At 40.1% G+C, this 25,659-nt stretch overlaps 1 protein-coding gene across 2 annotated transcripts in view; it reads right to left on the bottom strand.

The window, feature by feature from the left end:
• Nucleotides 1-25,659, bottom strand: part of SLC4A3 (solute carrier family 4 member 3) — a 2,820,719-nt gene that overhangs the window by 1,008,515 nt on the left and 1,786,545 nt on the right. Inside the window, exon 1 of one of the 2 annotated variants that reach the window (XM_044074804.1) lies at nucleotides 8,510-9,109. The exons of the other annotated variant lie outside the window; for it this stretch is intronic. Within the exon in view, the coding sequence (XP_043930739.1) occupies nucleotides 8,510-8,711 (202 nt within the window). The 5' untranslated portion in view covers nucleotides 8,712-9,109. Of the gene's footprint in view, nucleotides 1-8,509; nucleotides 9,110-25,659 lie in introns of those variants that run through there. 2 annotated transcript variants of the gene reach the window in all.

Raw genomic sequence — 25,659 nt, 5'->3', positions numbered from 1 at the left:
ATCTTGTTCATTACCCTCTGTACTACACTTGTTCATTACCCTCTGTACTATACTTGTTCATTACCCTCTGTACTATACTTGTTCATTACCCTCTGTACTACACTTGTTCATTACCCTCTGTACTATATGATTACCATCTTGTTCATTACCCTCTGTACTACACTTGTTCATTACCCTCTGTACTATACTTGTTCATTACCCTCTGTACTATACTTATTCATTACCCTCTGTACTATACTTGTTCATTTCCCTCTGTACTATACTTGTTCATTACCCTCTGTACTATACTTGTTCATTACCCTCTGTACTACACTTATTCATTACCCTCTGTACTACACCTGTTCATTGTGCTCTGTACTATATGATTACCATCTTGTTCATTACCCTCTGTACTACACTTGTTCATTGTGCTCTGTACTATATGATACCATCTTGTTCATTACCCTCTGTACTACACTTGCTCATTACCGTCTGTACTATACTTGTTCATTACCCTCTGTACTATACTTGTTCATTACCCTCTGTACTACACTTGTTCATTACCCTCTGTACTATACTTGTTCATTACCCTCTGTACTATACTTGTTCATTGTGCTCTGTACTATATGATTACCATCTTGTTCATTACCCTCTGTACTATACTTATTCATTGTGCTCTGTCCTATATGATTACCATCTTGTTCATTACCCTCTTTACTATACTAGTTCATTACCCTCTGTACTACACTTGTTCATTAACCTCTGTACTATACTTGTTCATTACCCTCTGTACTATACTTGTTCATTGTGCTTTGTACTATATGATACCATCTTGTTCATTACCCTCTGTCCTATACTTGTTCATTACCCACTGTACTACACTTGTTCATTGTGCTCTGTACTATACTTGTTCATTACCCTCTGTACTACACTTGTTCATTACCCTCTGTACTACACTTGTTCATTGTGCTCTGTACTATATGATACCATCTTGTTCATTACCCTCTGTACTACAATTGCTCATTACCGTCTGTACTATACTTGCTCATTACCCTCTGTACTATACTTGTTCATTACCCTCTGTACTATACTTGTTCATTACCCACTGTACTACACTTGTTCATTGTGCTCTGTACTATACTTGTTCATTACCCTCTGTACTATACTTGTTCATTACCCACTGTACTACACTTGTTCATTGTGCTCTGTACTATACTTGTTCATTACCCTCTGTACTATACTTGTTCATTACCCTCTGTACTATACTTGTTCATTACCCTCTGTACTACACTTGTTCATTGTGCTCTGTACTATATGATACCATCTTGTTCATTACCATCTGTACTACACTTGCTCATTACCATCTGTACTATACTTGTTCATTACCCTCTGTACTATACTTGTTCATTACCCTCTGTACTATACTTGTTCATTACCCTCTGTACTACACTTGTTCATTACCCTCTGTACTATACTTGTTCATTACCCTCTGTACAACATTTGTTCATTGTGCTCTGTACTATATGATTACCATCTTGTTCATTACCCTCTGTACTATACTTGTTCATTACCCTCTGTACTACACTTGTTCATTTTGCTCTGTACTATACTTGTTCATTACCCTCTGTACTACACTTGTTCATTGTGCTCTGTACTATACTTGTTCATTACCCTCTGTACTATACTTGTTCATTACCCTCTGTACTATACTTGTTCATTGTGCTCTGTACTATATGATTACCATCTTGTTCATTACCCTCTGTACTATACTTGTTCATTACCCTCTGTACTATACTTGTTCATTGTGCTCTGTACTATATGATTACCATCTTGTTCATTACCCTCTGTACTATACTAGTTCATTACCCTCTGTACTACACTTGTTCATTACCCTCTGTACTATACTTGTTCATTACCCTCTGTACTATACTTGTTCATTGTGCTCTGTACTATATGATACCATCTTGTTCATTACCCTCTGTACTATACTTGTTCATTACCCTCTGTACTACACTTGTTCATTACCCTCTGTACTACACTTGTTCATTACCCTCTGTACTATACTTGTTCATTACCCTCTGTACTACACTTGTTCATTGTGCTCTGTACTATACTTGTTCATTACCCTCTGCACTACACTTGTTCATTGTGCTCTGTACTATACTTGTTCATTACCCTCTGTACTATACTTGTTCATTACCCTCTGTACTATACTTGTTCATTGTGCTCTGTACTATACTTGTTCATTACCCTCTGTACTATACTTGTTCATTGTGCTCTGTACTATACTTGTTCATTACCCTCTGTACTATACTTGTTCATTACCCTCTGTACTATACTTGTTCATTGTGCTCTGTACTATACTTGTTCATTACCCTCTGTACTATACTTGTTCATTACCCTCTGTACTACACTTGTTCATTGCCCTCTGTACTACACTTGTTCATTGTGCTCTGTACTATACTTGTTCATTACCCTCTGTACTACACTTGTTCATTGTGCTCTGTACTATATGATTACCATCTTGTTCATTACCCTCTGTACTATACTTGTTCATTACCCTCTGTACTATACTTGTTCATTGTGCTCTGTACTATATGATACCATCTTGTTCATTACCCTCTGTACTATACTTGTTCATTACCCTCTGTACTATACTTGTTCATTGTGCTCTGTACTATATGATTACCATCTTGTTCATTACCCTCTGTACTACACTTGCTCATTACCCTCTGTACTATACTTGCTCATTACCCTCTGTACTATACTTGTTCATTACCCTCTGTACTATACTTGTTCATTGTGCTCTGTACTATACTTGTTCATTGCCCTCTGTACTACACTTGTTCATTGTGCTCTGTACTATACTTGTTCATTGCCCTCTGTACTATACTTGTTCATTACCCTCTGTACTACACTTGTTCATTGTGCTCTGTACTATATGATTACCATCTTGTTCATTACCGTCTGTACTATACTTGTTCATTACCCTCTGTACTATACTTGTTCATTACCCTCTGTACTATACTTGTTCATTGTGCTCTGTACTATACTTGTTCATTGCCCTCTGTACTACACTTGTTCATTACCCTCTGTACTACACTTGTTCATTGTGCTCTGTACTATATGATTACCATCTTGTTCATTACCCTCTGTACTATACTAGTTCATTACCCTCTGTACTACACTTGTTCATTACCCTCTGTACTATACTTGTTCATTACCGTCTGTACTACACTTGTTCATTTCCCTCTGTACTACACTTGTTCATTGTGCTCTGTACTATATGATACCATCTTGTTCATTACCCTCTGTACTATACTAGTTCATTACCCTCTGTACTATACTAGTTCATTACCCTCTGTACTACACTTGTTCATTACCCTCTGTACTATACTTGTTCATTACCGTCTGTACTACACTTGTTCATTACCCTCTGTACTACACTTGTTCATTGTGCTCTGTACTATATGATACCATCTTGTTCATTACCCTCTGTACTACACTTGCTCATTACCGTCTGTACTATACTTGTTCATTACCCTCTGTACTATACTTGTTCATTACCCTCTGTACTATACTTGTTCATTACCCTCTGTACTACACTTGTTCATTACCCTCTGTACTATACTTGTTCATTACCCTCTGTACTATACTTGTTCCTTGCGCTCTGTACTATATGATTACCATCTTGTTCATTACCCTCTGTACTATACTAGTTCATTACCCTCTGTACTACACTTGTTCATTACCCTCTGTACTATACTTGTTCATTACCCTCTGTACTATACTTGTTCATTGTGCTCTGTACTATATGATACCATCTTGTTCATTACCCTCTGTACTATACTTGTTCATTACCCTCTGTACTACACTTGTTCATTGTGCTCTGTACTATATGATTACCATCTTGTTCATTACCCTCTGTACTACACTTGTTCATTACCCTCTGTACTATACTTGTTCATTGTGCTCTGTACTATACTTGTTCATTACCATCTGTACTATACTTGTTCATTACCCTCTGTACTATACTTGTTCATTACCCTCTGTATTATACTTGTTCATTGTGCTCTGTACTATACTTGTTCATTACCCTCTGTACTATACTTGTTCATTACCCTCTGTACTACACTTGTTCATTGTGCTCTGTACTATATGATACCATCTTGTTCATTACCCTCTGTACTATACTTGTTCATTACCCTCTGTACTATACTTGTTCATTGTGCTCTGTACTATACTTGTTCATTACCCTCTGTATTACACTTGTTCATTGTGCTCTGTACTATACTTGTTCATTACCCTCTGTACTACACTTGTTCATTACCCTCTGTACTACACTTGTTCATTACCCTCTGTACTACACTTGTTCATTGTGCTCTGTACTATATGATACCATCTTGTTCATTACCCTCTGTACTATACTTGTTCATTACCCTCTGTACTATACTTGTTCATTGTGCTCTGTACTATACTTGTTCATTACCCTCTGTACTACACTTGTTCATTGTGCTCTGTACTATATGATACCATCTTGTTCATTACCCTCTGTACTATACTTGTTCATTACCCTCTGTACTATACTTGTTCATTACCCTCTGTACTACACTTGTTCATTGTGCTCTGTACTATACTTGTTCATTACCCTCTGTACTATACTTGTTCATTGTGCTCTGTACTATACTTGTTCATTACCCTCTGTACTATACTTGTTCATTACCCTCTGTACTATACTTGTTCATTACCCTCTGTACTACACTTGTTCATTACCCTCTGTACTATACTTGTTCATTGTGCTCTGTACTATACTTGTTCATTACCCTCTGTACTATACTTGTTCATTGTGCTCTGTACTATACTTGTTCATTACCCTCTGTACTATACTTGTTCATTGTGCTCTGTACTATACTTGTTCATTACCCTCTGTACTACACTTGTTCATTACCCTCTGTACTATACTTGTTCATTGTGCTCTGTACTATATGATACCATCTTGTTCATTACCCTCTGTACTATACTTGTTCATTGTGCTCTGTACTATACTTGTTCATTACCCTCTGTACTACACTTGTTCATTACCCTCTGTACTATACTTGTTCATTGTGCTCTGTACTATACTTGTTCATTACCCTCTGTACTATACTTGTTCATTGTGCTCTGTACTATACTTGTTCATTACCCTCTGTACTACACTTGTTCATTACCCTCTGTACTATACTTGTTCATTGTGCTCTGTACTATATGATACCATCTTGTTCATTACCCTCTGTACTACACTTGTTCATTACCCTCTGTACTACACTTGTTCATTACCCTCTGTACTACACTTGTTCATTGTGCTCTGTACTATATGATTACCATCTTGTTCATTACCCTCTGTACTATACTTGTTCATTACCCTCTGTACTATACTAGTTCATTACCCTCTGTACTACACTTGTTCATTACCCTCTGTACTATACTTGTTCATTACCCTCTGTACTATACTTGTTCATTACCCTCTGTACTATACTTGTTCATTACCCTCTGTACTATACTTGTTCATTACCCTCTGTACTATACTTGTTCATTACCCTCTGTACTATACTTGTTCATTTCCTCTGTACTATACTTGTTCATTACCCTCTGTACTATACTTGTTCATTACCCTCTGTACTACACTTATTCATTACCCTCTGTACTACACCTGTTCATTGTGCTCTGTACTATATGATTACCATCTTGTTCATTACCCTCTGTACTATACTTGTTCATTACCCTCTGTACTACACTTGTTCATTACCCTCTGTACTATACTTGTTCATTGTGCTCTGTACTATACTTGTTCATTACCCACTGTACTATACTTGTTCATTACCCTCTGTACTACACTTGTTCATTGTGCTCTGTACTATATGATACCATCTTGTTCATTACCCTCTGTACTATACTTGTTCATTACCCTCTGTACTACACTTGTTCATTACCCTCTGTACTATACTTGTTCATTACCCTCTGTACTATACTTGTTCATTACCCTCTGTACTATACTAGTTCATTACCCTCTGTACTACACTTGTTCATTACCCTCTGTACTATACTTGTTCATTGTGCTCTGTACTATATGATACCATCTTGTTCATTACCCTCTGTACTATACTTGTTCATTACCCTCTGTACTACACTTGTTCATTACCCTCTGTACTATACTTGTTCATTACCCTCTGTACTACACTTGTTCATTGTGCTCTGTACTATATGATTACCATCTTGTTCATTACCCTCTGTACTATACTTGTTCATTACCCTCTGTACTATACTTGTTCATTACCCTCTGTACTACACTTGTTCATTGTGCCCTGTACTATACTTGTTCATTACCCTCTGTACTACACTTGTTCATTACCCTCTGTACTATACTTGTTCATTGTGCTCTGTACTATATGATACCATCTTGTTCATTACCCTCTGTACTATACTTGTTCATTACCCTCTGTACTACACTTGTTCATTACCCTCTGTACTACACTTGTTCATTACCCTCTGTACTACACTTGTTCATTGTGCTCTGTACTATATGATTACCATCTTGTTCATTACCCTCTGTACTACACTTGTTCATTACCCTCTGTACTATACTTGTTCATTACCCTCTGTACTATACTTGTTCATTACCCTCTGTACTATACTTGTTCATTACCCTCTGTACTACACTTGTTCATTGTGCTCTGTACTATACTTGTTCATTACCCTCTGTACTACACTTGTTCATTACCCTCTGTACTATACTTGTTCATTACCCTCTGTACTACACTTGTTCATTGTGCTCTGTACTATATGATTACCATCTTGTTCATTACCCTCTGTACTACACTTGTTCATTACCCTCTGTACTATACTTGTTCATTACCCTCTGTACTATACTTGTTCATTACCCTCTGTACTATACTTGTTCATTTCCCTCTGTACTATACTTGTTCATTACCCTCTGTACTATACTTGTTCATTACCCTCTGTACTACACTTATTCATTACCCTCTGTACTACACCTGTTCATTGTGCTCTGTACTATATGATTACCATCTTGTTCATTACCCTCTGTACTATACTTGTTCATTACCCTCTGTACTACACTTGTTCATTACCCTCTGTACTATACTTGTTCATTGTGCTCTGTACTATACTTGTTCATTACCCACTGTACTATACTTGTTCATTACCCTCTGTACTACACTTGTTCATTGTGCTCTGTACTATATGATACCATCTTGTTCATTACCCTCTGTACTACACTTGTTCATTACCGTCTGTACTATACTTGTTCATTACCCTCTGTACTACACTTGCTCATTACCGTCTGTACTATACTTGTTCATTACCCTCTGTACTATACTTGTTCATTACCCTCTGTACTATACTTGTTCATTTCCCTCTGTACTATACTTGTTCATTACCCTCTGTACTATACTTGTTCATTACCCTCTGTACTACACTTATTCATTACCCTCTGTACTACACCTGTTCATTGTGCTCTGTACTATATGATTACCATCTTGTTCATTACCCTCTGTACTACACTTGTTCATTACCCTCTGTACTACACTTGTTCATTGTGCTCTGTACTATATGATACCATCTTGTTCATTACCCTCTGTACTATACTTGTTCATTACCCTCTGTACTACACTTGTTCATTACCCTCTGTACTATACTTGTTCATTACCCTCTGTACTATACTTGTTCATTGTGCTCTGTACTTCACTTGCTCATTACCGTCTGTACTACACTTGTTCATTACCCTCTGTACTATACTTGTTCATTACCCTCTGTACTATACATGTTCATTACCCTCTGTACTATACTTGTTCACTGTGTTCTGTACTATACTTGTTCTTTACCCTCTGTACTGTATGAAATGACTGCTATCTCTGATAACTTATTTTTGTGTGCATTTGCGTCAGATGATACATTTGTGTAAACAATTTGAGTACTACATGTTACTTTTTCGGTATTGTTCTCATTGTTGCTATTTTTGTAGCATTTTTTGTGTACTTCTGTGGACCTTTTCTCCCTGGGCCTCCACTGAAAAAGGACTCTATCTCAGTCAGACTTTCCCCATCAACAAATGTCAAACAAATAAGTAAATAAATAAATAAAAGGTGAACAGCACAGTGAAAGACTATGAAGCCAGTGAGTATATCGATGAAGCTCATATTATAAGCCTGTTGCCAGGTGTGGGAGCTGTTCTAGAATTTTTATTTTGATTTCCGCTTCTGTTAAATGCAGTGAGGAAGGGCACTGTCAAACTGTGGTTAAATACACCACAGATGATAGCTCTCGAAACATCACCGGTTCTTATATGACACCTTATAAAATACAAAGCACATATGTCTCAGCTTTGGAGTAGCTATGCATTCAAAGCCTGTTTTCTAAATACACAATTCATTAGCATGCACATGCAATACCAGGGACTGAAACAGCTCCTGGTCTGAATAATTCAATTAAACAGACAGGCATGTCTCCATCCCGAGTGGTGAGTTATACTTACATAAAGGTTCTGCGTGGGCACCAAGGTGGTCCTTGATCGCCTCCCATAAGTCATAGTCATCAAAGTCAAGGACAAACTCTTCAAAGTCTTCATTACTAATGGAATTCAGGGAATCACGTTCACTAAACTTTGGTTTCTTTGCCTCCTCCTTCTCCTCTCCCTCTTCATGCATGGTCTCATCTCGCTCCTGTATTACCTGCATTCTGCTTTGTCACAGTTCAAATGTCAAGAAGTCTTCACCTCTTCTGTGCTGCTAACTGCCAAGGAGGGACTCTAACCAGAGTGAAAGGCAGAGATACGCTGCAGAGTGCTCAGTGGTGGGCATAAAGCATCTCCTGATGGTCCTTATGATGTGACTGGCTGAGGATCCCGGCACAAATTATCAGAGGAGTCACGGAAACAGGGGATCATTTACTGCTGTGTCCAGGCATTGATCACTGGGTGGCAATAGGAGACCAGCACCTCTGACCATGTAACTAAACAGTTGTGGTACCTGTATCACCTTAAATAGGTAGCTACAGGCATCTGATTTACTGTTTAGCAATGGATACTAACGAAAGTCTCCTTTAAGTACAACACAGAGCTTAATGATTAATGTTAAAACCTATAAATGAGATTAAAAATAGGTGGTGAAATCCAAGAAGAAATGCTCTGTCCAAGTCTGGGCGAAGAGATGGCAGCACACATGACATATGCTGTATTGTTTATCCAGAATACTGTAAGAAAAAACACAAAACAAACTGCGCTGAGGCCAGCAAATGGAGTTTCCCCATACAAGTCTTTCTGAAAATAATAAGGTTTGCATATAATGCAAAAATAAAAGCTGAATGGTCACAAATCTTTTAATTTCTAAAGTCCAGCATAGTGAAGTTGGTAACAGCATAGAGTTCTCACATCTTCCATGAAGCCTATTGGATTCCTTGAGCAGACGTTCACTGTTCCTGGGTACCCACTTACTGGTTTGAAGTTGGGGCGAACACACAGCACAAAGCTTGCAGAGTATGCTGTGGTGACACTAAAAGGAGTCATTTTCCATTCTGCTCTGCTAACACTGCCGTAGCTAAAAGGTACGGTTAAGTGATGTGTGAGTGTCATCATGTCTGCCCTTTTTAGTGTAACTGTCAGCTTATTGAACAGTTTATATCCTCAGGGTTCCCATGTCTTTCCATGATGTTGTTTCCATCAGATAAACATGAATGACAAAATGCAGCACTGAATCTTTGTACCACTAGCTGGCATTACTCACATGTGCTTTTCCATCTGCTGGTTCTGCCTGTCCTGTACATTTATCATGTGCTGATGTAAATATTTAAGGAAAATACACTCTAGCCTCAAATGATAATTACAGAGAAAACAAACAGAAATGCAAGTCAGCAGTTGAAAACCTGTCTCACAGCCTTGCTGTCTGTGAGTTACTTTAGTGAATTTCAATTTAGCTAATATGGAGACACCGAGATAAATATTTTTCCTCGCTGCAGAAAATATTTAGACATGACAGGTTGCTGTAATATGTCCAATGCAGTGAAAAAGCTGCAACATATTTTAGAGCCAGAACTGTTAAGTCATTTAGGAAATGATTTTTATAATGAAGGTGACAAAGTGAATCAACAGTTGTGATGGGACTACAAACCGAGCACGTTTCATTTATAAATAAACCCTGAATCGTGGCAGAGTCTTCTTTTTAGTCTACCCTTCTTCTTATAGTCTTCTGCAAGCTACAAATAAAGCTATTTGCAGCATTTAAGAAATATTTTCAGATGAAAGCCTTCTCTGTTAACTTGAAAGAAGTTACTGTCTGCATGTATTCTGTCCTAAGGGAATACTTGTTCATGAGAATGAGTTTATGTCTTAGCTCACAGAGAGAAGGTAAGGTTATAAACAATGCACACTCAGATTGGATTCCCTCAGTTCTAGTTACATACTATAGTACCTCTGAGGTATCTATTCAACTACTCCAGTTATATAAGGAAGAGATGTAATATAATTATGATATTAGACTCTTTCGAACAGAACCTTATTCAGCAAGGACACAACTCACTCAATGCATCTGTTACCAAGACTCATCTACGCCTTACCCTGTGTGTTTGTGTGTGTGTGTGTGTGTGTGTGTGTGTGTGTGTGTGTGTGTGTGTGTGTCCTCTGAAATAATGACCAATTAACTACAGTGCCGATACCCAGGCTCTATACACTAATATGTAGCATTTCTTCATTTCTGTCTTTACTGAACTCATCAACAAACCTTTAATAAAATAAATAATGACATGATATAGAGACTGCACTATCACTGGCTTCAAGAAACCAGGAGATTAGCCTGCCTGTGTTCATGAGACCTGCTGAAAACTGTCACTTTCTGTTGTATTTTTGTATTTAGACGATGTACACACTACCTGTAGAGGAGGTCCATGCAGGATGGTGTCACTCCATTACTACAAGGGACATTTGTTATTCTGCCTGCATGCCATCCTAACACTCCAGTCCACTCTATTCCAGACAGCTCTTTTCACTACAGGATAGGAGGATGGTTGCCTTCTAAACCTTTTCTTCTTTCATTTAACAATGCCTCAAAGGTGAGGTTCTCTGGTGACAGACCTGTCTGGAGGCTATGAGCACCACAGTGATGTTAATTCATGACTCGCTTCCAGGTTAGAATTCTTCAGTTTTACATCCACCCATACAAAACACTGGCAACACAATATTTTTCTTATAGATTCATAGGTTCATAGGTGTTTATTAGGCAAATCTGTGACAAGTATCTGTGATAAGTTCTGGTACCCTTGATAAATGTAAACAGGGGCTTGGGAGATGAAACATTTATAAGCAGGGGCCTGGGAGGTGAACCATTTACAGGTTGCCTGTGTCCATTAGAGATAGGTGCCAAGACAGGGATGACTTTCCAGTTTCCCATCCAATTGCCCAAGTTACACTTGAATTGGGTTAGGGAGGAATTCTGCTTCACAAAGATTGGGAGCCTGTTCCAGAGATGGGGAGTCTCTGGGACACACACCTGTCTCTCCAGCAGGTCTTATTTATATCACATGCAATGTATATAAGTCTTTAGAATGGGTAATTCTGGTACTGTTTGTTTTGTGGATATGCAGGCGGTACATCAGAGTGGGGTCTGACAGTGCCCTGTATGTCAGACATAGATCTCCCATCAAAAACCTGCAGGAGACAGAATACAGGGATAGGGTTTGAGGCGGTCTACATAGGACATTTTACTTATGCCCTGTATGCTTTTAGTGAGGAACCTCTGTGGATGTTCGTATTGTTGGATATGCCTCTTAGGTGCATACCAAAGGGGGCATTGTACTCAATGGTAGGTCTGATAAATGCCAAATACAGTGGAACGATGACTTCCTTGGACCTAGATGCCACACCTTTGTTTATAAGTTGTGCAACAGACTGATTTCCTCAGTACTGTAGACACGTGACAGTGAAAGGCTAGGTTACTGTCTATCTGTGTGCCTACGTCCCTGACTACTGGGTCAACTCTAAGGGGGTTGTTGTCAATATAAAAGTTACTGGGGGTGATGACTTCCCGAAGGATACTATTATGCATTTTTTTGGGTTTAGTTTTAGTCCATGGCTCTGACACCAGTTGTTTGTCTGTGCTAGCCCTTCCTGGTGAACATTTGTGTCAGTGTGGGATTCAATGACATCTCCTAATTTGCAATCATCTACAGATTTAGTTAGCCAGAGGCCACTGACACTGGCCTTGACTTCAGAGAAGTAAATGCCAAAAAGAAGTTGTCCAAGGACTGATTGCTGATGGACTACACTTGTGACTGGCCTCATTGTAGAGGTGAACTCCCCAATTCTAACTTCCTGGGTGTTGCCTGTGAGCCAGTTGGCTATCCACTGGTTGACATACAGGTTTGTACCTAACCTCTTGAGTTTGTCAACAATGCCTGAGTGGAATATTGTGTCAAATGCCTTGGCCAGGTCAAGTTAGGCAGTGTGAACCATTTTGCCCTCATCCATTGCTTTGGTGACCTTCTCAAAGAAGTCCACCAGGTTGAGTAGGCATGACCTGCCCTTGATGAAACCAAACTGTGTTGGGTCCAGTGTCTAGAGGTTTACTATTCCATTAGTGACCATTTCCATGATAATTCTTTCCATGGCTTTGCAGATAAAACTAGTGAGACTTATTGGTCTGTAGTTTCCAGGGTCTGTAGATGGCCCATCTTTGTGCAGAAGGATGACTGTTGTCTTTCTCCATTTGTGAGGCACAAAGCCTGTTTGAAGGCTACAGTTAAATAGCAATTCCAGTGGTCCTGATAGGTCATGTTTCATGCTGTTTAGAAGACATCCTGGGATATTGTCTGAGCCCACTGATGCAGTGTTCTTGGCCTTGGAGAGAGTATTAAGGACCTGTTCACTAGTGATAGCAGGGGTAGTTATATTTAATGATATTTCCTGAGGGAAGGTTGAGGGGGACAGAGAGGCAAAGTTGTAGATGAATTTGTCAGCCAGTTTGTTTGCTATATATTCTGGTTCAGTATAGGTGGTTCCATTTACAATGAGCTTTGCACAAAAGTGTGTATTGCCTTTGAGGTTGCGGACATAGTTAAAGAATCCCTTGTCACCTGGGAGGCAAAATTTACCTCATATTTGGCTTTGGTAGACGTTATCTGTCCTCTGAGTTATTTGTTTAGTTTGATGAGAGTGCATTTATCCTGCTGGGTGCTACACCTCCTAATTCTTGCCATGATTTTCTTCCTTCTGTTATACAGCCTAGTGATTTTGTGACTCCACCAGGATGGCCTGTTTTTTTGTAGCTTTGTAGTTCTTTCTGGTAGGTACAGCTGCCTCTATGCAGCCATTAACATGCTTGCACAGGGTTTCTGTGAACAGTTCTGCATAGGCAGCAGTGTTCTCAGGGTTTATAGGAGCTTGAAATTTTACCAGTTTCGCACTGAATAGCAGAAGGCTAGTCTTAGAGTAGTTCCAGAATATTCCAGGGTTAGCTGTGGTTCCAGGTTTTATTTTTACTTCAAAGTAGACTATTTTGTGGTCTGCTTTACCACAGAAGACATTACACAAGGGGTGTGCAGCACTGTCCCATATTAGTGAGGACCAGATCCAGTATGATTTCACCCCTGGTTAGTGTATTGACAGTCTGGTCCAGGGTGTTTGTGTTTACAAATTCCAGGAATCGCTGTGCATGTACATTTAGTGTCATACAGGATTCCCGGTTAATAGTGGGGTAATTAAAGTCACCCATGAATATGGTATTGGGTTGGATGGTGAGTGTTTTCAGTAACTGTAACTATATGATATGGGTTTCCTGGGTCATAAAGAGGGACCTATAGCTTGCAAGGAAGTGGTATTGGATTTTGCCTATGGTGATTAGAACATGGAGTAGCTCAAGTGCATTGTCCTGTTTGACCAGCCTTGAGGTATATTTATTTTTGATGTAAATCAAGACACCTCCACCTTTAGTCCCTGTCTGTGCGGTAGCTGGTCTAAATGTGTGGAAGGCATTATCATTTTGCACTGTCAGTTTGACTCTGCAGCTTTAAACCATGTCTCAATGACCACATAGACATCAGCATTCTCTGGGGTGAGGAGAGCTTCTAGGGAGTGAGGTTTTTATTTAGACTTGTAGCACTGAACAGTAATACGTTTAGACTTTCTTGGTTTTGATTTGCTACATCAAAAGTACTTTCAGTTTGGCATTGCCTAAAAAAGGCACTATGGGGGCAGACAATGTTTTAGCTAATATTCAAAAGCCTAGAGTATTCAAAAGCCTAGAGGGGAGAGATTCAGACCATCCCTGGCAAAGCTGTGTGGTTTGTTGACTATCACCTTCCATGCTGACAAACATTGACCCCCTTAGAATGACGCCAGAAACTAAGACAATTATTAAAGTCATTCATCTTTTGTTTGTATTGTGGCATCATCCTTAGAGAAGATAAATAGCTGCTCAGTGCTAGGCTCATACCAGCCTGGGACACATATTCTGAGAGCTCCATGATGTCTTTCTTCCTATAGTCTAGGGAGGTATGTTCATAGGTTCATAGGTTCATAGGTGTCAGGTCATTTACACCCACATGGACTACAACTGAGTCGTACTGGTACTCTGTGGTCCAGTGACCTGAGTACCTACATATTGTGGTGGATCTTAGCCCCTCATAAGCAACTGACTGTTTCTTTCTCTTTATTCAGCCTGGTGAGAGGGATATCAGTGTGTCTCACAATGGAGTCTCCAATGACCAGAATGTTGGGTTGTGTGGTGGCTTGCATTATGGGCTTAGAAGTAGAGGCTGCATGAGATGTGACTGTAGGTGTTGATATGAGTGTTGTTTTGAAAGAGTGTATTCAGGGCTGCTGTGGGTATTTGCTATGTGTACTTCATCTAGTAGGTCTTTGGGGTTTAGGACAATTACATTTAAGTGTCTCAGCATATGTGGGTCTATATGTCTGCTTTGAATTGTGTGTGTTTGGTGTAATGTGTGTACCACTGACAACCTTACTGACATTAGGAGTATTTTTATGTGAAAGCTTTGCCTTCAGTGACATTGTGTAAATACATATCAGTTTATTTGAAAATTAACTGGTTGTCAGTAAATATGAGTCAATGTCTACATTGCCTCAGGATGCCCATATCCACCAAGCTGGCAACATGGATAGTGGAAAAATTCATATACATGGCAACATGGCAACATACCCTTTTTATTGATTAGATAGTTGGAGTACGACATTAAACAATGTCAGGAGTATCCCCTTTGCAACTCTTGGGACAGTGCTTGTAACTTCAACCTAGTTGTGCTATGTGCAGCTAGGTACTGCTGAAATTTCAATCAAGCGTTTATAGGAAAAATGTCACACAAGGTGTCTGTATCTATACAACTTTATTCTGCTGAGATATAGTACTCCTTTGCTTCTCCTCTCACCAGAAGCAAACATTAACACCAATCCCAAGATGAGAAGCAGGTCACAGTCTGTTTGGTGATCCACAATCTTGTCCCAAGATGATGCAAGGGTCTGTAGGCTTGTTGTAGCCTTTTCCTGGTAGATGCCTTGAACGGCAACCAGACCAATCAGTAACCTCAAGCACAGACAGTCACTGCCCAACCTGAATCAGTCGGGGATCAATGTGCTCTGTTCCTTCTCTCACCAGGAGAAGCATAAACACTAATCCCAAGATGACTACTGAGAGACAGAATGGGGAGCTGTCCGGTATTGGTGGTCTTGTGATATGTGCTACAGATTTTAAAAATAAAATGGAAACAGATGGGTTAATACCCTAAGTGCTGCCGTGTGCACTAAGCAGTTATGTGTGAAAGAGGGGTAGCTTAAGCATTAGCTGTCTAAGTAGAGAGCCACTAATTTTAAAAGAGAAAGATAGACTGAAAGGGTGTGGACACTTTGTATTCTGGTTCTATGGAATACAGTGGGATGACCAATACATTTAAATAGTTGAAGGGCAGTGACTTCAACAAATGATAATTTTGTGCTTACTCACAACAGACAATGAAAAAAGAGAGAGAAGGCAATATATGGTCAAATTAACATAAGGGGCAGGCAACTAGAAAGACAGTTGAGTTTAAAAACACAACAGCACCAGAGTTGAAGGGTAGGAAATAATTATGTGTGACTCACAAGAGACACAGCTGTGTTCTCTTTCCTATTTTTAATATGTAATTAAAACATTAAAAGCATAATACAAGTAAAACACAGTGTAAAGAAAGCAATCTTGTCTTTTGGATTCATGCATCTCCCATGTTGGAGTCATCATCATCATCATCATCTCATACCCCCCCCTTTTTCTATTTTTGCCTAGGTTTGGGGTGTCGCATGAACTGCTTCCACATCTTTTGATTCAGAACTACTCTCCAATCTTCTTTAACACTCATACCTAACTATTGCAGGTCTTCTCTCATACAGTCCATCCATCGCTTAGCTGGACATCCTTGGTTTCTCTTGCCTTCTTCCTGTCTCTTCTAAATATTTTCCAACAAATCACATTCATCTTTTCTGTACAGTAATTGTTCTCCTTAACTTTCTCAGAAACGAGCTAATTTGGCTTCCACTTTGATGTCCTCATTTCTTCGTTTGTTCCACAATGTGGATCCTACCACCCATGTCAAGTACTTCACCTCCATCATCTCTAGCTTCCTCAACTGTTCTGCCTTCACTACTTAGGTTTCTGTACCATACAGTAGTACTGGTTGTATCACTGTCTTATATACTTTACATTTCAGTTTCTTTGGCATTCTTTTGTCATATCCTACCCATGACACTCTGTGTTAGTTGGTTGCACATCTCTGATTCCAGCCTTGACTTCTTCTTTCTGACTTCCCTTCTCCTCGATCACATGTCCCTAATACCTGAAGTGGTTAATCTGTTTCACTATTTTGTATTCTGTCTCAATTTTCAACTTGTTCTAGATTTCTCCATTTGCTGCTGTGATCACTGTTTTATCAGTGTGCTTAGTTTCATCTTATGTATTTGCAGTCCCCCATTATTTGCTGACGTTCCTGTTCAGAGTCATGGTGCATACAACAGCTTTGTTAATATGTCCCCTTTGAACAGTTTGCTGACACAGTCCTTAACCGTAATGGACAGGATAGGGCCCAGAGCTGGACACTGATGCCCATCACTTCCTACTGACAGCACTTACGTGAGTCTGAGCACTATTTGTACTTGCATCTTTATGTCTTTGCACATATCTTATACTAATTCTATCATCAATTCTGTGACTTTAAACTATCAAAGAACTATTTAAATTAATTTTCTTGGGACCTTGTCATATGTTTTCTCCAAGTCTAGAAATGACTCTTTCCTCATCTCCAGCTTCTTCACAATCTGTCTCACCTCAAACATCAGGCTGGTCATACTGCACCCTGATCTGATACTTTCCACTACTCTGCATCACCAGCACTTTGATGCAGTGTGACAGAGCTTTGATACCTTTGTTCTGCCAGCTGTTAGGAAGATCCCCACTTTGTTCTTGTACGCTGGCACTAGAATCCCGTCATCCTGGATCTGCCTCTCTCCTTATCATGCTTTCAGGAGCCAATTCTCCTGAACTCACTCAACATCTTGATCCTATCTACTGTGACCCCATCTCTGCTTGCTGTTTCCCCTCAGTTCTTTTTAATTATTGTACTTTTGACTTCTAGGGTATCTTAGTCACAAACTAACATTTTCATTGTCCTGTCATTCTCAGAGTTTTGCCATTTTCAACTTTTGACTTCTTTCAACACAGAGTAGGCCTTTGTTTCAGAAAACTGAATGCCACAAAGAGAGACCATCTCCAAAAATGATGCTTCTAAGAATATCTGTCTCATCACGTCTAAAGTATTGCTCTATATTACTAAGTAAGTAACTATCTAATATTTGAAGTGGAGAATAAGATTTTCCCACAGTACCTACTTACTTATTTAGTTATTTACTTATTTTTTAATTATTTGAATTTGTTGACTATGATGTCCTGTTAAGTTGGATTTGAAGATTGGGTAGAGATGGGTGAAGGCTGCTAGCCTAGCCAAACAGAATTTGATATATAATTCTATCATTTGTAAATATAAATGTAAACTACAGGCTTGTTTTAAATGTAAAGAAATGTTGTTACAAAAATGTGGCAACAGTGCTCTCTACTGACCCAGTAAAAGCATGTGGTGACCCTTTCAATGGAACAGTAGTGCCGAATAGTTTAGATGAAAAAAGTCTTTCTATTGTTTTAACCAAGAGTTAAATTGCTAGACTTAAACATGCAAATGTATTTTTATTGCTCTGTTCCTGACCAGCTGCAAGATAGCAAAAGGGTGATGTTAAGAATGTAAATGTAGTTAATGTGTCAGCCTGGGAACTCCAAGAAGTGTAAAAAGATTATGTAATGTTTTATCAGAACTGCAATAGCAATTTAGAAAGTAAGAGCCAGAGATTATTAAGCATTTTGATCTTGGATATCTAACTCAGCACTGCCTTGCTCTATGTAAGTAAGTTACTTTAGAAGTATGTTTTCTTGTAGAAATACCTAGAACTATAAAGATTATACTAAGTGCTTTTCTGTTATGTCAGAAATGTACTACAGAATTATTTTAAGTTTCTGGGTGATCTCTGAACTCTTGAATAGCACTGTGGTGTAGTACTATTGTCTTGTGTTTTTTGTATTTATTACTAAATATTTAAAAAACCTTTTTCCTGTGGCTGGTTTGGGTAGAGATAAGTTAAGCTTTAGAGTACATTGTATATTTTTAGCGTTTATTGTACAAGGCCACTCTAATAAGCCTTGACTGATTAGTAACACTTACCAATTGGCTAAAAATATTGCACAGTAATAACTGGACACCCTTTTAAGGGCCTTTGGGTAGCTGATAATTATTAGCTAGTGGTAGGCTGGTGGTGGCAGCAATTACTACTGTATAGTCTGGGTAAAGGGGCACAGCTGGAGAATCTGTGTCAGCCTTTCCCATGAGTGGCTGTGAAGTTGTATAAATACTTATCTCAAAGTGTGTGTGTGTCTGTGTGTGTGTGTGTGTGTGTGTGTGTGTGTGTGTCAGCTACTTGCACAGGGACACGAAGCTGTGGTTGGACAGAGAGGATACTGGAGGTTAGCTTGCCAGGTAGGCTGAGATCTGGACCCTATAGCTGTGCCAGTGGGGAGTCTTATTGGGGACCTGGGGAGCAAGGGAACAACCAGCCCCAGACTGACTGTGAGCTCTGTGTGCATGTAAGGAAATTGTACTTTACTGTGTGTATTTGTTATCCTTTTCTCTTATATGAGACACGCTCTCTGTTGTTAGTGGTGAGGATTGAGGCTCTTTTATTGCTGGGCCAGAGCACGGCTGTCACATTGGAAACCATTTTACAAAAGACAGTCTTCTGTATTACAACCCCCCATAGGGCACATTATCAAGTTACCTTCATGTTACCCAGTGGCAGGGTTATTGAACTTTTAAGGACATTACATTACATTATGAACACATTATATCATCATGTGGTATACAGTTTAGGTGTAAAATGGGAGATACAGCACAGTTACAGCATGCTGAACAGACAAATTGCACACGATTATGGTACACAGTCGGGTGACCCTTGAAAACAAGTGCAGTAAGTTTACAGAATGAAAATAACAAGCACTAACAGTTACGGGTCACCACAGTGCAACAATGGTCTACAGAATGATTCGCAGTGGACTTTTATGGTGTCAAGTTGTCAGCCCTGTCCCAACCTTCCACAGAAGGCACACACACATGCACACACTCACACCTAGGGCCAATGTAGAGTGTCCAATCCACCTACAGCATGAGTTTGTAATGTGGGAAGAAACCAGAGAACCTGGAGGAGACCCACATGACCACAGGGAGGACATGCAGACTCCACATGGAAGGCACCCCAGCCAAGAATTGAACTGGAGAACCTCTTGCTGTGAGGCAGTAACACTAACCTCTGCACCACCATGGCTGCCAAACGTTGCATGGCAATAAATAAAAATAGTATTTTTTACTATAGTTCAGCTTCAGTAAATTACCAAAAAAATGACACTGAAAAACAGAACAGGGGTCAGTTAGTCATAAATGATGTAAGGTAGTAGTGGATAACCAATTCAAACAATCAGAGTGGATAATAGCAAAGAACTTGCAGCAAAATAGGTAACAGAACAGATAAAGGGTTTATTTTCACAACACCATTCAGACCAAATCAAGTGTCTTGCATGATAAAAGTGGGGAATTGCAACATAACTGTATAAGCTGGGTTCCCAGAGAAGCTCTGAAGTATGGCAGGAAGGGCCAAATTCACAAGATGAAGGAGGGAGTTCAGGAAGCAAAGGCAAAGCCTCTGAAGACCTTGGCTTGGTCAACAACATCTTGCACGAAGCTAGCACCACTACTGACCCTGGAAACTATCACCCCGTTAGCTTAACAAGTCTGATCTGTAAAGCCATGGAGTGTATTATTATGGATCTCATAAACAAGGACATAGCCAATCTCCAAACACATGACTCTACCCATTTCAGAATTGTCAAGGGCAGATCTTGCCTGTTGAACCTGGTTGACTTCTTTGAGACTGTCACCAAGGCTCAGATGAGGGAAAGTCAGCACATACAGCTTACCTTGACTTGGCCAAGGCCTTTGCCACAATCCCCCACTCGGGAATCATCAAAAAGCTAACACAACTTGGCGTAAATCCCTATCTATCCATATCTATTACAAAGACATGAATCTGGAGCATTTCTCCCCAGGCCTTCGTTGAAAATTGGCTTTGTTCCAAGTCAGGCTTTCCTGGTTAACAAATGTAAAATAAAAATAAATAAATAAATAAACAAACAAACAAATAAATAAATAATAAACTCATTAGGTGGGTGGCCAACTGGCTCACCGGCAGGACCCTCAAAGTCAAAATAGCCACCTCCACCTCCGATAGCAGATCTGTCACTAGTAGAGTTCGCCAGGGATCCGTCCTGGGATCCCTACTGCTTGGCATCTATTTCATAGAGGTACAGGCAATGGCAAAAGGCCTGCGGCTGACCAAGACTACTGACAACTGTAAGTTGGGTGCTGTCATTTACTCCCCAAATGATGTTAACATACTACAAGAGGGTCTCACAGCAACTAATGACTGGTGCCAAAGTAAAGGCCTCAATCTAAATGCAAAAAAATGTATCATCATACCATTTGGCAAACACACAACCCTTACTGATTACCACATCAATGGTAACCCCCTAAGCACACAACCTGTGATGAAAGACCTGGGCACTTCAGTTGATAACAGTCTCACATTCAAACATCATGTAGCGGCAGTGATCAGAAAAGCCTTTTACTTGGTTCATCTCATAAGTAAAGGGATTGCATCCAGAAAAAGGAGGTTATTACCTCTCTATACTCCTCCTTCATTAGATCAGTAATTGAGTTTAATGCCCTATTTGGGATGTACCTCTCCAAACATTTGCACCAACTGGAAAGGCCACTGAAATACCTCACAAAGAGTATCCATGGTCTGCAACACCTGTCATATGCAGACAGGCTGAAATCACTATCACTCTTCTTGGTGTCATACATGTTGCTCATGGGTGATCTTTGTCTCGCATACAAGGCAATCTCGGACCCTGCCCTACTAAAAATGTTCCATATCCATAAGTGTAACTCCTCATGCACTATATGCTCAAAAGGCCTGAACCTAATACATTAACAAAACCTACTGGAGAGACAGGATTGTCTCCCAGAGGCTGCCCCATCTCTGGAATAGACTTCCTATACACATCAAACAGAGCAGCTCACTGACCCTCTTCAAGTGCAACCTTGATGAGTGGATGGAAAACCACAAATTCATCCTAGGGGTTCCACCTGTGTCCCTCATTGACAAGGGTGACAGGTGCTGACTGAGGTTTATTTCTAAGAATAAACTCTTGTCTAGGCTTGTAAGGGCCCCAGGGCCATTAGTCTAGTAACCTCCTATGATCCTATGATCCTATGTTAAATGGGAGTGACCCCTGCTTAAAGCCTTACAAATAACTTATTTAAAAGGATTAGCATCCCTTTTGAAACCAGAATCTACAGAACTATGGTTAAATACTAAAATAAATACTTCTGGGGGGAAAAAAGCAGCTTAGAACTCAAAATAGTCCAACAGATGTGAGATATTAACTAAAGTAATTGATTAGTCCAACAGCCTGCCATCCATTTGTTAGCTGCCTGCATTTATGGCCAATGTTTGTGAAGTACAGTTAGAGGAAAAGAAATTACCTGAAGGGTGTTGTGACAGAACACTATCAGTGGATTCAGCAATTACAAATGCAAATGGACCTGACAAGAAGAAACAAGATGGCCAAGGAAGCAAACCATGCAAGGTATTATATGAGGTATTTCTGAGCAATTACGTAGACACAAACTTCAGATCTTCTAACTGCTATCATGCCCTAATCAGTAAATTTCCCATTTTGCAAGGTGATACATTATGCTCCATACAAGAGTGGAGGAAGATGCACACAGGTGGATTATATCTTATGTAGGAGGGCCACATATCTATAAGCACTGTGAAAAGCTGTAATAAGCTAGAGGAAATGTAATTGTACTTCACTAGCAAATGCAAGGTAACTGAAATAAGTTATAAGCAGGAAGAGAGGAGAAAGGCTAAGACTGTGGTAGTGAGGGTCGGAACTTTGAATGTTGGCAGTATGACTGGTACTGGGAGAGAGCTAACTGATATTATGGACAAAAGGAAGGTTGGTATATTGTGTGTGCAAGAGACCAGCTGGACGGGGAGTAAGGCTAGGTGTATCGGAGGTGGGTTCAAATTGTTTTATCATGGTGTGGATGGGAGGAGAAATGGCGTAGGAGTTATCCTGAAGGAACAGTATGCTAAGAGTGTTTTGGAGGTGAAAAGAGTGTCAGAAAGAGTGATGTTTATGAAGCTGGAAACTGATGTTGCAATGATGAATGTTGTTAGTGCATACGCTCCACAAGTTGGGTGTGCGATGGATGAGAAAGAAACATTTTGGAGTGAGTTGGATAAAGTGGTGATGACTGTACCCAAGGGTAAGAGAGTGGTAATTGGAGAAGATTTCAATGGGCATGTTGGTGAAGGGAACAGAGGAGATGAGGAAGTGATGGGTAGCTATGGTGTTACACAAAGGAATGCAGAAGATCAGATGGTAGTGGATTTTGCAAAAAGGATGGACATGGCTATGGTGAATATGTATTTTAACAAGAGGGAGGAGCATAGGGTGACATACAAGAGTGGAGGAAGATGCACACAGGTGGATTATATCTTATGTAGGAGGGTCAGTTTGAAGGAGATTGGAGACTGTAAAGTAGTGAACGGGGAAAGTGTAGCTAGGTAGCATAGGATGGTGGTTTGTAGGATGACATTGGTGATCAAGAAGAGGAGGAGGGGTGTGAGGGCAGCACCAAGGATCAAATGGTGGAAATTGAAAAAGGGTAATTGTGAGGTGGAGTTCAGGGATGAGTTAAGACAGGCACTGGGTGGCAGTGAAGAGTTACCAAATAGCTGGGTAACTACAGCAGAGCTAGTAAGGGAAACGGCTAGAAAGGTGCTTGGTACGGCATCTGGACAGAGGAAGGATGACAAGGAGACCTGTTGGTGGAATGAGGAAGTACAGGAGAGTATACAGAGAAAGAGGTTGGCAAAGATGAAGTGGGATTGTCAGAGAGATGAAGAAAGTAGACAGGAGTATAAGGAGATGAGGTGCAGGGCAAAGAGAGAGGTGGCGAAGGCTAAGGATAAGGCGTATGAAGAGTTGTATGAAAGGTTGGACACTAAGGAGGGAGAAAAGGACTTGTACCGATTGGCTAGACAGAGGGACTGAGCTAGGAAAGATGTGCAGCAGGTAAAGGTGATAAAGGATAATGAGGGAAACATACTCACAAGCGAGGAGAGTGTGTTGAGGAGATGGAAAGAGTACTTTGAGGGTTTGATGAATGAAGAGAATGAGAGGGAGAGAAGCTTGGATGATGTGGGGATAGTGAATCATGAAGTACAATGGATTAGCAAGGAGGAAGTAAGGGTAGCTATGAAGAGGATGAAGAATGGAATGGCTGTTGGTCCAGATGACATACCTGTGGAAACACGAAGGTGTTTAGGTGAAATGGCAATGGAGTTTTTAATCAGATTGTTTAATGAAATCTTGGAAAGTGAGAGGATGCCTGAGGAATGGAGAAAAAGTTTTTTGGTACCGATTTTTAAGAATAAGGGTGATGTGCAGAGCTGTAGTAACTACAGAGGGATTAAATTGATCAGTCACAGCATGAAGTTATGGGAAAGAGTAGTGGAAGCTAGATTAAGAAGGGATGTGATGATTAGTGATCAGCAGTATGGTTTCATGCCGGGAAAGAGCACTACAGATGCAATGTTTTCTCTAAGAGTATTGATGGAGAAGTACAGAGAAAGTCAGAAGGAGTTGCATTGTGTTTTTGTAGACTTAGAGAAAGCATATGACAGGGTGCCTAGAGAGGAGTTATGGTATTGTATGAGGAAATGGGGAGTGTCAGAGAAGTATGTAGGAGTGGTACAGGATATGTATGAGGGTAGTGTGACAGCGGTGAGGTCTGCAGTGGGAGTGATGGATGTGTTTAAGGTGGAGGTGGGGTTACATTAAGGATCATCTCTGAGCCCTTTTTTATTTGCAATGGTGATGGACAGGTTGACAGACGAGATCAGACAGGAGTCCCCATGGACTATGATGTTTGCAGATGACATTGTGATCTGTAGTGAGAGTAGGGAACAGGTGGAGACCCTGGAGAGATGGATATATGCTCTAGAGAGAAGAGGAATGAAGGTCAGCAGGACTAAGGCAGAATATATGTGTGTGAATGAGAGGGAGGATAGAGGAATGGTGAGGATGCAAGGAGTAGAGGTGGCAAAGGTGGATGAGTTTAAATACTTGGGATCAATAGTTCAGAGTAATGGTGAGTGTGGAAGAGAGGTGAAGAAGAGAGCACAGGCAGGATGGAGTGGGTCGAGAAGAGTGTCAGGAATGATTTGTGACAGACGAGTACCAGTAAGAGTGAAAGGGAAGGTCTAAAAGAAGGTAGTGAGACCAGCTATGTTATATGGGTTGGAGACAGTGGCATTGACAAAAAGGCAGGAGTTTGAGCTGGATGTGGCAGAGTTAAAGATATTAAGATTTGCACTGGGTGTGACGAGGGTGGACAGGATTAGGAATAAGTATATTAGAGGGTCAGCCCGTGTTGGAAGGTTTGGAGACAAAGCCAGAGATGCAAGATTACATTGGTTTGGACATGTGGTGAGGAGGGATGCTGAGTTTATTGGGAAAAAGATGCTAAGGATGAAGTTACCAGGTAACAGGAAAAGAGGAAGGCCTAACTTAAGGTTTATGGATGTGGTGAGAGAGGACATGCAGGTGGTTCGTGTGACAGAGCAAGATGCAGAGGACAGGAAGAAATGGAAACAGATGATCTGCTGTGGCGACCCCTAATGGGAACAGCCGAAAGATGATGATGATGACTGACTTGAGAAAAATGTAAGTGATTCATTAACAGATATATTTAAAAAAAGTTACATTGTACTTACCTTTTATAATATTTAAAAGAAGTTTGTGAAACTGTATATAAACATGCATATATCTGCCACTGAGTAAACATACAACAATTTAAAGAGATACTGACTTTGCTGTGCACACATCTGCAGTGCTTTAAGCCCTATGCTCCTTTAAGATGCAA

Source organism: Protopterus annectens, chromosome 6.part0 (genome assembly GCF_019279795.1).
Source record: "Protopterus annectens isolate FY-2018-M chromosome 6.part0, PAN1.0, whole genome shotgun sequence".
NCBI lineage: Eukaryota > Metazoa > Chordata > Ceratodontiformes > Protopteridae > Protopterus > Protopterus annectens.
Note: the sequence above shows the minus strand (reverse complement) of the source record. Positions and strands in the feature narration are given on the sequence as shown.